Below are 14,188 nucleotides of genomic sequence, written 5' to 3' on the forward strand. Positions count from 1 at the left end.
GTTTTATATTTTAAAAGTGTTTTCATACATTTGTTCGCCACGGTAACTATTTTTAAAGACTATTGATAATCAAAAATGTGCTTAATAATATTTTTAAACTTAAGTGTTTCTTATTATAGCCAAGATTAATTATTGTTAAGATTTTCTACAGCTTATTTTATACTCAGAGTTACCGACTACCTTTTTTAAATGTATTTCATTAATAACAGAAAGTGCAGTTTTATTTTAACATGAAAAAGGCATACCACCTTTAAAGTCGTTTTTCTTAAAAACTACTAAATGTGGCTTATGGACCTTGTTGTCCCGAGCGCTTCATGTAACTCATCATCCAGTATCCAGGCATCTTATATTTACAGACTCAATATTCTGTTTAAAGGTGTTAAACAACAAAATAAAAAATATACAGGGTGTTATTTAAAGTGTACGATATTTGACAGGGTGATTTTTTAAATATTTTGCAGATAAAAAGTTCCTGTTCATGTGTGGTCTACAATGCTTGGTTTTCAAGATACCTCAACCATGGCCTAGGTCATCAGAACTTATAGTTTGGATTATTTTCTTGACATTTAAAAACCTAAGTTTACCGAACACCTATTCAAAATGAAGAATTGAGGCATCGAATAACAGACTTCCTTAATACAGAGCCTTCCATAAGAAAGAGCTAAATTAAGGAAAAATTCCAATTTCTCATGGCAAAAAGACCCTCAGGTATTAATTTTCGTTCAGAAATCGGCATTATTTAAGAAATTATACAGAAAAAACAAAACTAAATCTTTGAAACCCTGTATCTTGAAAACCAAGCATTTTAGAAAAGACCACATGTATTGGAACTTTTTACCTTAAAAAATCACCCTGTGAAATATTGGGACACTTTTAATTGAGATTCAATTATTTTTAAAATCTCACAAAAAGTCTTAACTCTAATAATAAATAATATTATTCTGCTGGGATAAAGGACATTCCGGAATTAAAGGAAATTAAGTTGCTACTATCTTGCTAAAGAAGATATTGATAAAGACGTATCCCTTCATGGTTTACAATTCTGTGAAATGAATGAGTATTTCCTTACCCTAAGGAAACCGATAAACAAAAATGGAGACAACAATTTAGTGAATATATAGAAAATATATGGAAATCAAAGAGACCGTGTGTAGAACACCTTTGTAGTGGAAAATTCGTAGTATGTAATATGCATTAATACAAATATTTTTGACGATTTGAACCATTTGCTTTTTGGATGTCAGTCAAACCAACGGACACCCACTTTTACGAACCAAGAACTGTCAAAATAGAATCTGCTACCAACGAATGCATGCAACTTAGTAAATATATCGAAGCAAGATAGTAAAGTTTTATTAGGTAAATATGTACAAATGGCGGAACAAAAGTTTTATTCAATTTTTTCTAATATATTTTTTACTGCAGGTTACAATCCCTTTCTGATTGGTACACCTTTGTATATGTATAAGTCGCCTTGATAGACCCCTTGGCTTGAAAAGTGTGTTCATGTCTAGCTTACAGATCGATTAGGTAGATTAGGTTACGGTAGTGGCTGAATAGAAAAAATAGAAACCAAAAAAAAAGGGTATAAGGGTTAAGCAGACATATTAAGGGTAATTTTTTTTCATCTGGTTTTTAATTATTTTGAGTCTGACGAACGCAATAAAAGACGAGACTTCAGCAATCTCTTAAACTCGATTTTAACAATTTGGAAGTTTTATTCGACAGCCATTAAATTTTAAAAAAATTAAAAAATCTAATCTAAATTAATGCAATCATCCTATAATGTCTACCATATATCCACCACCTTTTTAACTTGGTGCTATGCTCACAAAGTCAAACCTTAACACGTCGGAATAATTTATGGTTTTTGGCAATTTAATTATTCTCCAGATAAATCCAACGAGCCTCTGGGCATTCAGATAGCAGACACCGGGGGAATTTTCGTTTCTACAGTAGCTGAGGGCAGCTTAGCGAGCCGAGTCGGTCTACAAATCGGCGACCAGCTGCTTGAAGTTTGCGGCATCAACATGCGCAATGCCACCTACAATTTGGCCGCGAACGTGCTGATGCAGTGCGGCAATTCCATTACTTTACTGGTTCAATATAGTCCGGAGAAATTCCATGAGGTAAGTGAACATTTTTAAAGTAAAACTCTTAATTTACCTTTATTCTTGCACCGAATCGTACTCTTTTGCATAAGAAATACTGTATACATTAGCTTTTTAGCATAAGAACCCGAAAACATTCCATAACGATCTACGTTATTGAATATGCTTATATGGATTCTATTGATGCAAAATATGCTTGTCTGTACACATTGTTATACATTATATAAACCCAAAAATAGTTTTTTCAGTAAATCAAATCCGATTTTTAACCCTACAGATCTAAGTCATTATAAATGCTAATCCTTTGCCGCAATAACGACGTATTGTAAAATGTGTGAAGGCCACTCGGCCTGGGGTATGAACCTAGAAAACTATAATAGCACCGTTTAAATATTTTTAAGCATTTACATTATACCTATGGTTTTATTTTATCTTTACATTACAAAGAATGTAAGAGATCATTTTCTTTGGCTACGTTTATTATTTTTTCCTTTGTCAGTACATAATTTCCAGAGTAATTTTTCTAGAATATTAAGTAGAAGTATAAGTTCAGGTCAAGAACAGCTGCAATTATTTTTGTTTAGGATTATACTAAATATTGTTTATTTTTTAAAATTCTATTGTATAAGTAGGAAAAAAAGGTACCTCTATCTAAACTTTTATGCTGATGTTTTGTTTTGGAATTTGGACGTTTGTATTCGTGTAGCTAAGAAGGTACTTACTAGTTAAAAATTTAAAATATTTTGCCCGTGGGAAAATATCAGTACTCCAAGTGGATCTGCGGGTTTCGAGACAAATTACGATATTTTTATGGTCTTTTTCGCAATTGAAGTATGATGTTTTATCGGTTGATATAAAGAAAGTAATTTTTGATGTTTATAATACCCTTCTAGAACACGGATTTATAAAATATAATGCAGTAAAGGAAGCAGCAGATTTGACAAAAAGACCAGTGAACACAGTGTGGAAAATCATTAGTCAACCAATAGTCCCAAGGAGGAAGAGTAATGATCCATTTACTTTTAAAAAACTCGACTCGATATCGATATTATAGGAAAAAATGATCCCCACATTTGATACCTTGTTGCAAAGACTAAACAAAAAAACAACACAGGAATCGAATATTGTCGTGAAATCCTCAGAAAATCTATCCTTACAATGGGTTCAAAATTAACAAAATTATTTAGATGAAACGTGGTATGATATCAAATAAAAGTAAGCGAATTACTACAATTAATGCTTGGACAAAAACGGATTTATACCAAATGTTTAGCCTTATTAGCCAAAAACATCAAAACTTCAATTGTCAATTATCTCGATGATATATCTGAATTATTTGAAAATTGATTTACAAATGCTTTACTACTAGCCAATATACCTTAAAATAGTGTCATAGTAATGGATGACGCGAGTTATCACAGTCGAACTCTTAATAAAAGTCCTTGTACCTATGATATCATCCAGAATTATATTATGGATAATCATATTTATTTTTACGAAAATTATACGAAAAGACAATTGCTTGAAATATTAAAGTCATTTTCCATAAAAAAAAACAATATTGTGATAGTTTGGCGGCAGAAATGGGTCATACTGTATTGAGATCTTCTTCTTATCATTGCATGTTTAATCCAATCGAATATATATGGCATGAACTGAAAGCATTTCACCAACTTTCAATTTTTCTGTTATAGAATTAATACAATCAGAATTTTAAAATATAAAAACAAAAAATGGGAAAACTGTGTAAAACAAGTTAAAAGGATTAAAAAATCGTACCTAAATATAGATCTAATACTTAAAGAGAGAAACTCAATATTTATTTCTAATTGTAAATGTAGTTGTGTAAACGACAATATTGCATATATTTATTACAATATTGTATATATTTATGTGTTAAAATCTGTAAATAGTTTTATATATTATGCTATGTCAAATAATTTTATTTAAAAAAGAAAAAGACAGATCTTATCAATACTGAATATTAATGAATTTAAAATTTATGGTTATGCTTTACCAATGGTAATGACCACTCTCATCTTAACATTAGACATAGTATGTGCCCTGTGAATATGTGTATTTTTTTAATAGATAACAGAGGGCGTCGAATCCTTATCTGGGACCTCATCAAACGACGAGGAGGAGGAAGAAGAAGAAGAGGAGGGCGAAGGAGACGCGACCCCATGTAACTCCCCAAAAGAAGTGAGAAAAACGCCTTCGTTACAAAACAAACCCGCCTCCTTAATGCTTATGCAAAGGCAAAGCGGTGTGTCTAGCGTTAGTAGCGGACGGTCAGTTAAAACAAAAATAATTTCGAATATGTTTTTATTTTACATTAAGCGTATATTTTAGGGGTTCAATCGAGGAACCTCGGTACTTATGTATCGAAACTCTAAAAACGTCTAACCTGGGGATTTCTTTGGTGGGTGGCAACGCGGCTGGCATTTTCATACATTCGGTTCAACCCGACTCGTTGGCTTATCACGCGGGATTACGTACAGGTGATCAAATTCTCGAATATAACGGAAGTGATCTGAGATCAGCGACCGCAGAGGAAGCCGCCTATGAACTCGCTAAACCTGCCGATAAGGTTACGGTTTTGGCACATTATAGGATCGATAGTAAGTAAGGATTTTGTTTATCACCTCGTCAAATTTGTCGGTATTTTTGCTATAAATTAAAAAATTTTCGCAATTTACTGCCGGGTAGTTTTAATAACGAAAAAAGTTGGAAAAAATCATTCAGTGTGCTTTCGCAAAAAATACAATATTTGATGATTATAAAACTATTTATAATCATCAGCTATATGGCATAAATACTCTTATAATCTGTATAAATGTGTAAATAGTCTAACTTGTCTTTTCGGAAGTTAAATTACAAATTCCTTCATACCCCTTTTTAAGTTTCTACCATTATCTGAAATTAATTAATATAGGTAATACTTATTTCAATAAAAACGATAATTAAGTTCCGTGAGGTTTGTCTGCAACCGCTTTTCCCAGTCAAGAATACTCCTCATATATGCGGTGTGTCGGAGACTATATTTTCACAGAAATCGATTGGAGTTTTACCATTTGGACATTATTATTATTTGTTAAAGACAGTTTTATCTAGGGGAATCGAGAAATTTAGAAATTTATGGCTATTAGGGTGATTCGAATTATAAGGGATGGTGCTGCCAGTGGATATAGGCTTACGGTATATTGAAAATTTGATCTTATTGCTTATACGTGTTAATTTAGAATCTAAAAATGCTAAAGATTTCTTGGTTTCAATTTCAAATGTAAAATGAGTGTAAAGACTTTAAGAGCGTGATAAAATTTTAAAGATTGGAGTGACCATCCTTAAAAATGTCAAAAATATCATCGACAACATATCGTTTGATAAAGAAATATGTTGAAAGAGGGAACTATTTTTACACAGAGTTAAATATAATAAAACAAATAGCTTTTAACAACCACTTTCTTTCAAAATTAATCAATAAAATTTATTTTAAACATTTAAACAAAAATCTGATAATCAAACAATCAAATGATCTAAAATATTTTCGTATCTTCTTTTGGGGTACGATTTCATACCAAATAAAAAATATGTTTAATTCACATAACATAAATACTAGTTTTAAAACTAAACATACATTAAGATCTTTTATTATCAACTGTAAGAACAAGATCCCCCCTGAACAAAAATCAGAGGTCTATCAGATAGGATTGCTCGAGTGAGAATTGGAATGCATTTTACATTGGACAGACTGGTAGAAGATTTTCTACACGTATCAATGAACATTGCAGAGATATTGAGAAGAGCAAAAACCGAGATATTTTCTCTACGACCATCAAATCTAACTTTTCAAGACATGTTTATACTAACAACCACAGTTTTAACCCAGCAACTGACTTAAGTTTTTACATTTCTGCCACAAAACAATAAATTTGATCTGTTGGAAATACTCGAAATAAATAAAGCCACATAAAACGATCACCATTACTGTGTTAATGATCATCATTCTTGTACTTACTTTTTTAATTCACTATGTTTTAACTCTTCATAGTCTTTTAATACATCGTTCTTGCCTTTTACATTTTCTTTTATATGATACTGATCCATTGCTTTCCTTCTTCACAACGTACTAATCACTATTTTAACTCTACTTTCCTCTTGCTTTCACCAAAGAATTTTAGCAATCCACCATCAGGTACCATTGTACTTTTAGGACTTCTGAAGTAAAGAAATAAAATTAAAAATAATAAAATAAGAAATATAAATAAAAAAAGGACATATAACTGATACCAATTTTAAACTTTTGTAAGTGTGCCTTATATTAATTTAAGGTTTTTTCTGAGTCTGTTTGTGTTTTTGTTTCTTTGTTCAGAGTTATTTCCTTTTAATATCCCCTGATGATGGACACCGGTGTGTTCGAAACATGTCGGGAATTTTAAAAAACTTAATCATGTTTAATAAATAAGTGGAGGAAGACTGCAAGATTTTCATTTTACCTTGCAAATAAAAGTTGGTTTGGAAAAAGCGTTTATAACCTTTTTTATGACAAATTAATAAAATAACTAGTAGCTGATAATCGTTTAGCTATGTATTTGTATATCTATTAATGAGTTTTTGTATGTTTAGAATACAAGGAAATCAAAGATAACCCGGGAGACAGTTTGTACGTCAGATGCGGCTTCGATAGAAGCGGCAACGAACTAACGGACCCGCCACAATTATCATTTAATAAAGATGACGTACTTTACGTGGATAATACGATGTTTAACGGGGTGCCTGGACAGTGGCGCGCGTGGAAACTCGACGGAGAGGGACACAGACAACAATGCGGCGTCATACCGAGCAAATACAAAGTAAAGAATGCCTATTTATCTTTTTTTCACTTCGTATGCCTATTTCGAATGAATTCCAGGTGGAAGAGGAAATGTTGCTCAGACGTGGAGGCGGTGACGCGTTAGAAAGCCGAACGGCCGCCACGGCGAGACGCAGTTTTTTTAGACGGAAAAAACACCAGAGGGGCGGAAGCGGTTCTTCTGGTTTAGGGTCAGCCGGTTCCAGAGATTCCAAGGAATTGGCCAGTTTTTGTAATTTATCGCCCGGCTGGTATTCAGATAGCGGTAAGTATAATTTAATGATTTTCAACTGGGGAATAGGTTCCGAGTCTTTGTATACTTCTTGAACTTCAGCTTTCTTTTCTAAGTGAAAATCAACCTATTTTAAATTGCATATCAATTCTTCCCTTTTTCATATACAGGGTGTTATTCGGTGCAAATATTTTAACATCGTATTTTTGGAGTTGAAATTCGAAAAAAAAATTCTAATAAGATGTATTCTAAAATACCTCCCTTCATATTGATTTTCTTCAAGCAATTTGCGCGGGCTGTCCCTCTGAGGGGGTGCATTTTAGGACACATGTTTATAGGAAAAAAAGTCTTATTTTAACTCCAACAATACGTTCTTAAAATATTTGCACCGAATTTTGTGAACACCCTATATTACTATCATACATGAACAAAATACATTATATGTAATTCGTATTTTACAGGCTCCATCTCTTATCCTTTTTTCTTACTAACGAATCAACGTCTCGTAATATAATTAAATTAATATAAATACTATTTCAGAAATATAAATGTCTACGTATTCCAAAACTCAATCGTATTTAAGAAATATTACGCAAAAAAAATTATTGTTTTTTTTAATGAATTTCTGTTAAAAATGAAACTACGTTATAGGTTAAATTATACCTCTTTCAAAAACATAGTAACCGTGATAATTGAAATTTTCCTTATTAAGTCAATTATTATTGGGTACGTTTTTGTCTCCTAAATTCTTGCTATGTAAGTTTCAAAAAAAAAACTACTTAACTGTTAATTTATATTTATGTTTTATTTTATGTATTTTTAGCCTGATGATGATACAAACCAAACATCGAAACGTTGCTTTAATAGGTTTCTAAATAAATGGGTTGGCACCTAATAAAGATTATATGGTCTCTTACTTAAAAAAAGGAACTCAAAAAGCTCAAAAATAGTTGTTTAAGATATTGGTTTTATCGGCTTTAAACAAAACTTGAACATACATTGTGCAAAAAAGACCCAGAAAAAATTATTTTTTTTGGATGGATATAAACGCGTCACATAATTTTAATACCTTTACCATCTTATGGAAATTGTGTTTTATTTTGATAGATTATCCAATTGCGAATAAGAGATGCGGACTTACACTAAAACATAATATAAATAGCAAAAAAAGGATTGTACAAAAAAACGGAATATTAAAATAAATAATAACAACTACTGGATAAATGCAGGTTTTATTTCAAAAGTAAAACATAGATAAGAGATGCAAGTTATTAAAGAAGTATGAAGACTGAAACATAAGGAAATTAAAAAAAAAACTAAAAATTAAAGTAAACAATATGAGAAAACAACTAAAAAGAAAATATGTGTAAGCAAAATTAAATAAAGCCGGTCTTTGTTTAGTATATTCAAAAAAAATTATAGAATATACTAAACAAAGTATTTCTACAAAAAAATATAAATCAACAAAAATGAAACAAATCAAAAATAACTCGGAAGTAATAACAGATTAATAACAATTAAAACAAATATTAGAATACTTCAACACGTTTTTCTTTGAAAATGGTATGAGTATGGCCTCAAAAATTATGACCCCACAGAATATCAACTTTAGAGAAGTAGAAACAAATTTATCTTGAGCCAATAGACAAGACAGCACTAAAATAGTTATTCATGCGACAACTGTGTAAAATCATCCTTTTTTATGAATGGAAACTTTATGAATTCCTATGAATAATAAAAGGGGATTTTACACATGTGTAACATACAAAACTTTTTCTACTACCGAAGAAAACTCGAATAAAAAAATCAAAAACACAAAATCCTTTTCGCATTAGTGCATACAAAAAACGTAAAAAAAAAATTACAAATTAGAAATTAAATGTCAAATAAACCTCAATCTACTTTTTACGTACTAGTGCGTAAAAAATGAAATTTTATGAACCCTGGGAAGTTTGTAAAGTAAGTACTTTACGTTTTGTAAGTACTTACATTGTTTTAGAGAGTGGTTTGTTGCCGAATGAATTAAATTAAGCTAAAATATCACCATACACAAAAAAGATGCGTTAACACAACTCAACAATTATTATAGGCCAATTTCAATCCTGAAGAAATTACAGAAAAAGTAATTAAAAATCACATGACAAACTTTATTGAAAAAAAAAACGACGAATTTGACCCATACCAATACATGTTTCAAATAAACTGCAACATCAGATTTACTGAAGCATGTGTCAGGGGAACTAAGTAAAAGTAGATATATCTTAGCAATTTTTATTGACCTACAATAATCCTTCAAAAAAATGAGATTCCAAGGTACTGCAAAAAAACTCCTTTCGACACTCCTAAAACAGGAAGCACTATACTTTAATAAACAATTCCAGAAGTAATAAAAAATGTGTTAGTGGCAGTATAGCTCAAGGGTCCGAGCTTTACTATTTGGGGCTAAAAATGAAATGTTTTGCATTTGCTGATGATAAAAATGCAAAATAACTAATAAACTAATAACTAATAAATAATAAAATAACTGCAAATAACTAATTTAAAAGAACTCGGATAAATTAACGCCAAACAGAAGTAAAACTGTTTATATGATTATGAAACAAAAAAATAAGCAATAAAGAAATATAAATTTGTTCCTCAATAATGTAAGACTTAATGACGTGCAGCAGTATAAATATTTAGGATTAAACTGCAACAAAAAATGAACGACTTTTACTTTATGATAGTTTTATATTACCTCATATAAACAAACTGCAAAGAACACAAAATCAAGCAATAAAAACTATTTTTAAATTAAACTAACTATCTCAAAGCTTAATCAGGTTAAAAACTTCATTCGTACATTGTAAGAAGTGCAGGTAATTTTCGGTATAAATAGTGAAGAATGTTAAATGTCAACAACCCTGAGTTCAATAAAATGTATACATAATATTCTATTAGCGCGACAAAAGTAAAGCGACTTTATGAAATAAAAATACAAAAACGTTAAATAAGAATTTTTAACTTAATGGTTAATAAGATATTCATTATTAAGTATAAGTTGTTGACAACGACGTGTCATCGATGAAATTAAATTTTGAATAGTAACAATCGGCATATTGGCCTAAACCTCGTTTAGAGTTTAGAAAGTAAAGTCTGTTTGTTTAAAGAAAATGCCGTGGTACGTATTAAGGTGTTTTTTTTTGCGCCTAGTGCCTGGGAATGCATGTCTCGAAAAAAGTGATTCATTTATAAGAAGAAAACTATGCAGAAAATACTACCAATAGAGTATATTTTTATACCGTAACATTAACGAAAAAAAAGTAGTAAAGATTTTATGAATTAAAAAATACCCATGACAATACATCAATTTTTTGTTTGTATACCTCTAACTTAAATAAATATTTAATTTAGGTATTTTTTTTCATTTTATTTATATTGGCAGGTTCCTTACACGAAGATCTCTCCTTGATGTCGTACCAGCGAGTCGAGCGGCTTCAGTATCCGGAATTTCGTCCCGTTTTGGTACTGGGGCCGTTGGCGGAATGCGTGGCCGATAAATTAGTAACCGATTTTCCGGAGAAGTTTCAACGTGCTCAGACTGATACGAGAAGGTGTAATCAAGCTCAACTTGACAGGTATTCAAAATAAAATATATTTTTTGTCATTTTTTAAGTCCCGTAATTATTAAATATAATAATTAGGTTAAGGTATAAGAGACTTTTTTCAATATTATTAATAAATACGGTTTTCGTCTATCGAGCCCTGAGCTCCATTCTTCTTTTCAATATTCTGCCTATATTTCTATTTAATTTGAAAACCGAACTCTACTTAAGTAAAGCCTCTAACATCAACTCTGTTTGTGATTAGAATAAGATTTTGAGCGCATCGACAATTGATTGGTTAAAACGGGATCGCCCAAGAAGATTGCTGAAAAGTCATTTTATTTTTATATTTTACGTAGTTGAAATCAATAATTTTACGACGTAATGACAATTTAACAAGAAAACTTGTTGAATTCTCATATTTGCATTTTCATCAATTTTATTCTCATATTTTTTTAATATTCTGCAAAGCAATATTTTAAAAAATAATAGGTGTCAAGTCTGATTATAATTGAATGATTTATTTTTTATTGCCATCATTGATTAATGTGACTTTTAATGATATATTAATAAACATTTACTTTAAATTTATATGAAGATTAATGGAATGAGAATTATAAGTTCAAATTTAAAACGTGCGTTTAAAAAATATTTCAATTTTTTTTAAATGTCTGACCTTATATGGATCTGGACCTGATAGGGATATTACTTGAAATCAAATTTTGCAAAAATATTTCGATAAAATTCAGGCATCTTTGCAACAAGCATACAACCCACATAGAATCATAATCTTAAAATGTTTATGATGCTGTGTATTGCAGAACGAAAATTTATTAGAATTATTCTAATAAAAATTACAGATAAAAGTAGAAAAATGTAAAGAATATACAAAAATCAAATTAAAATTCTTAAAAATTAATCTGATGAAATGTAATTGATATGTTTAACAATTTTCTCGCGTAACTCCTCTAAATTACTGGGCTTTCTAAATTCGTGTTTGTAAATGGTCTCCTTAAGATAACTCCAAAAATAAAAGTCACTTGGGGACAAATTTGTAGACCTAGGAGGCATTTTAATATATATCGAACCGAGGTCAATACCGAACGTCTTTTTAAGTTATTGTTTATATGTCTATAAACAATAACTTAAAAAGTATTGAGGATCAATTATGAGTATAACATTTTATCAAATAATTAAAGGAAAAACTATTACAGAAAATGTGAATTAAAATAATTCTATTTTTTAAACATTTTTAACTTTTTTTTTTGCGATTTTATAATTTTTATTTTTGGAATACAAAATGTCTGAAGAAAATAAATTCAAGAGGTTTGAATCAGATTAATTTTTCTTAGATCTTTAAAGGTTTCAAGAAATCCAATATTAATTTTTTATATTTCATTTTCCCCCTTTAGACCTGTAGTAAGTTATTGGTTATCCTATTTATAATATGTCGAAATGAATTTCTGAGATTTTAGACTATGCCTTTTAAAGAGACCAATATTTTGTACGCAACTCCTTTGAATTTTCTAATTTCATCCAGTCCATACTACTCTCTGAAAATGATATATTGATATCTTTGGACTTGGTATCTCTGTTGACAAATATCTCTATTGATCTGACTAGAGATATTATAGTCAAACGATGGTCAATGATTTCATCTTATACCACACTTGAGTTGCTTAAGTGATTTTGAGTTTGTTTTATTTTTGTATTGAAAGCGGCTATTTCGAATTCAGTGGAAATTTCTATCAACAAACTTTTGGACTTGGCATGAGTAATTGTATGTCACGACTTGCTCAGATATAGTGACGTCAGAATTGCAAAATGATTGCCTTAGTAAACTATTTTCTTCTGTGCCATTTTTTAAAAGGTATGTTGATGATGTACAGGGCGAGATTCTTCAAGTTTTTAATTCATTTCACTCAAGACTACAGTTTACCATAGAACTTAAAGACAATTACTCTCTCATTTTTGAATACCAGAGTTATAGGTTACAACAATAAACTCCTTATAGATTGGTATCATAAATCCACATTTTCAGAGAGATAAACTGTTTTTCAAACCATCAACTCCCACAAAAAATTAGCATTATTCGAAACTTAAAAACTTCGAGCAAATAAAAATCCCTTTCAGTAATATCACCACTATAGGATGCAGAATATTTAGCAAAAAGAAAAGTAAAACTCCTATGCATTTGCCGTCAGCTATTATATACAAAATTCCTTGTAATAACTGTGGCTAGAATTGTGGTTAGGACAAACTGGTAGAGATCTCGAAGAACGTATTAAGGAACACAAAAGAGATATCCTAATGAAAAAAATTATTTACCCTACAGCACTAGCTGTTAGGGAACTGGGTCATTCTTTCGATTTTATTAACATAATGGACCAACAAAAATTCTTAATTAAACATAAGTCAAATGCTACATATTAAAAAACAAAATACTGTCAACTTTAGACTTCATGTACATATATATACAGTGCTTTCATTTCAAAACAAACCACCCTTATAAACTACTTTAAAAAATACATCAATGTAAGGTATACAGGGAGACGTTTAATTTTATAAAACGTTTATCGGGATACTCGGTAAGAAGGGAAGCAGCTGATTACACAAATTGGTTGTTTGTTCATGTTCGTGATTTATGTTTATTTTTTTCATTAGTTTTTCCTTTGGTTCTCTGGTTGACCTGCCCTGAAGAAGCCAAAACGGAGAAACACGTGTCGGCAGGTACCATCTTTACTTGTTCTGCTTTTCGTCTTACGGAGTATCCCGATAAACCTATTCTTTTGCTACTTAACTCTCCGTGCTATCTTTAATTTTTTGAAACATTAAAATGTCTATACAACAGTGCCAAAAAAAAATTAAATCGGTTGACGTAGTAGCGAATGGTGAGTTAAAATGTCTGTTAATAATGCATATTTTATCGAGGTCATACTTTGGTATGTCAAGTGGCTATCCCATAGAGTGATACATCCTTTGAAGGGTGGTTTGTTTTGAAATGAAAGCACTGTATATATACATACATAAACACACATATCTCTTCTCTATTTTGTACAGCTAATAGTAAATTCTCTAATCTACCTTTATCTAATCTAATTTTATTATCCTTTAATTGTAATATTTCCTCTACGTAACCGCCCTTTAACTGTGATATCTACGTTTTTATTCCTGTGAGAGGCACTTTTTTAATTTGTCGAGAGAGCTACGTCTTCGGTAAGGGTTTTTGAAAGTTTGAGGATGCTGTACGCCATGCATACAGTGATTTTATGTTAACTTGCGTCGGTTTTCTTTTTAATTAAGTTAAGTTCTTTTTAATTAATTTAATTTCATATTTTTTAACAAATATCTATGAAAAATAAAAAAAAAAAGCTAAACGCCATTTCTTTGGATCTATTGTAGAGCCCCG

General features: G+C 30.5%; 1 protein-coding gene across 1 annotated transcript in view; it reads left to right on the plus strand.

The window, feature by feature from the left end:
* Positions 1–14,188, plus strand: part of LOC126738012 (disks large homolog 5) — a 47,424-nt gene that overhangs the window by 28,649 nt on the left and 4,587 nt on the right. The window contains exons 16-21 of the mRNA XM_050443164.1: positions 1,894–2,129; positions 4,203–4,402; positions 4,464–4,732; positions 6,738–6,964; positions 7,024–7,228; positions 10,620–10,812. Coding sequence (XP_050299121.1) covers positions 1,894–2,129; positions 4,203–4,402; positions 4,464–4,732; positions 6,738–6,964; positions 7,024–7,228; positions 10,620–10,812 — 1,330 coding nt within the window. The remainder of the gene's footprint in view (positions 1–1,893; positions 2,130–4,202; positions 4,403–4,463; positions 4,733–6,737; positions 6,965–7,023; positions 7,229–10,619; positions 10,813–14,188) is intronic.

Source organism: Anthonomus grandis, chromosome 6 (assembly GCF_022605725.1).
Source record: "Anthonomus grandis grandis chromosome 6, icAntGran1.3, whole genome shotgun sequence".
Taxonomy (NCBI): Eukaryota; Metazoa; Arthropoda; class Insecta; order Coleoptera; family Curculionidae; genus Anthonomus; species Anthonomus grandis.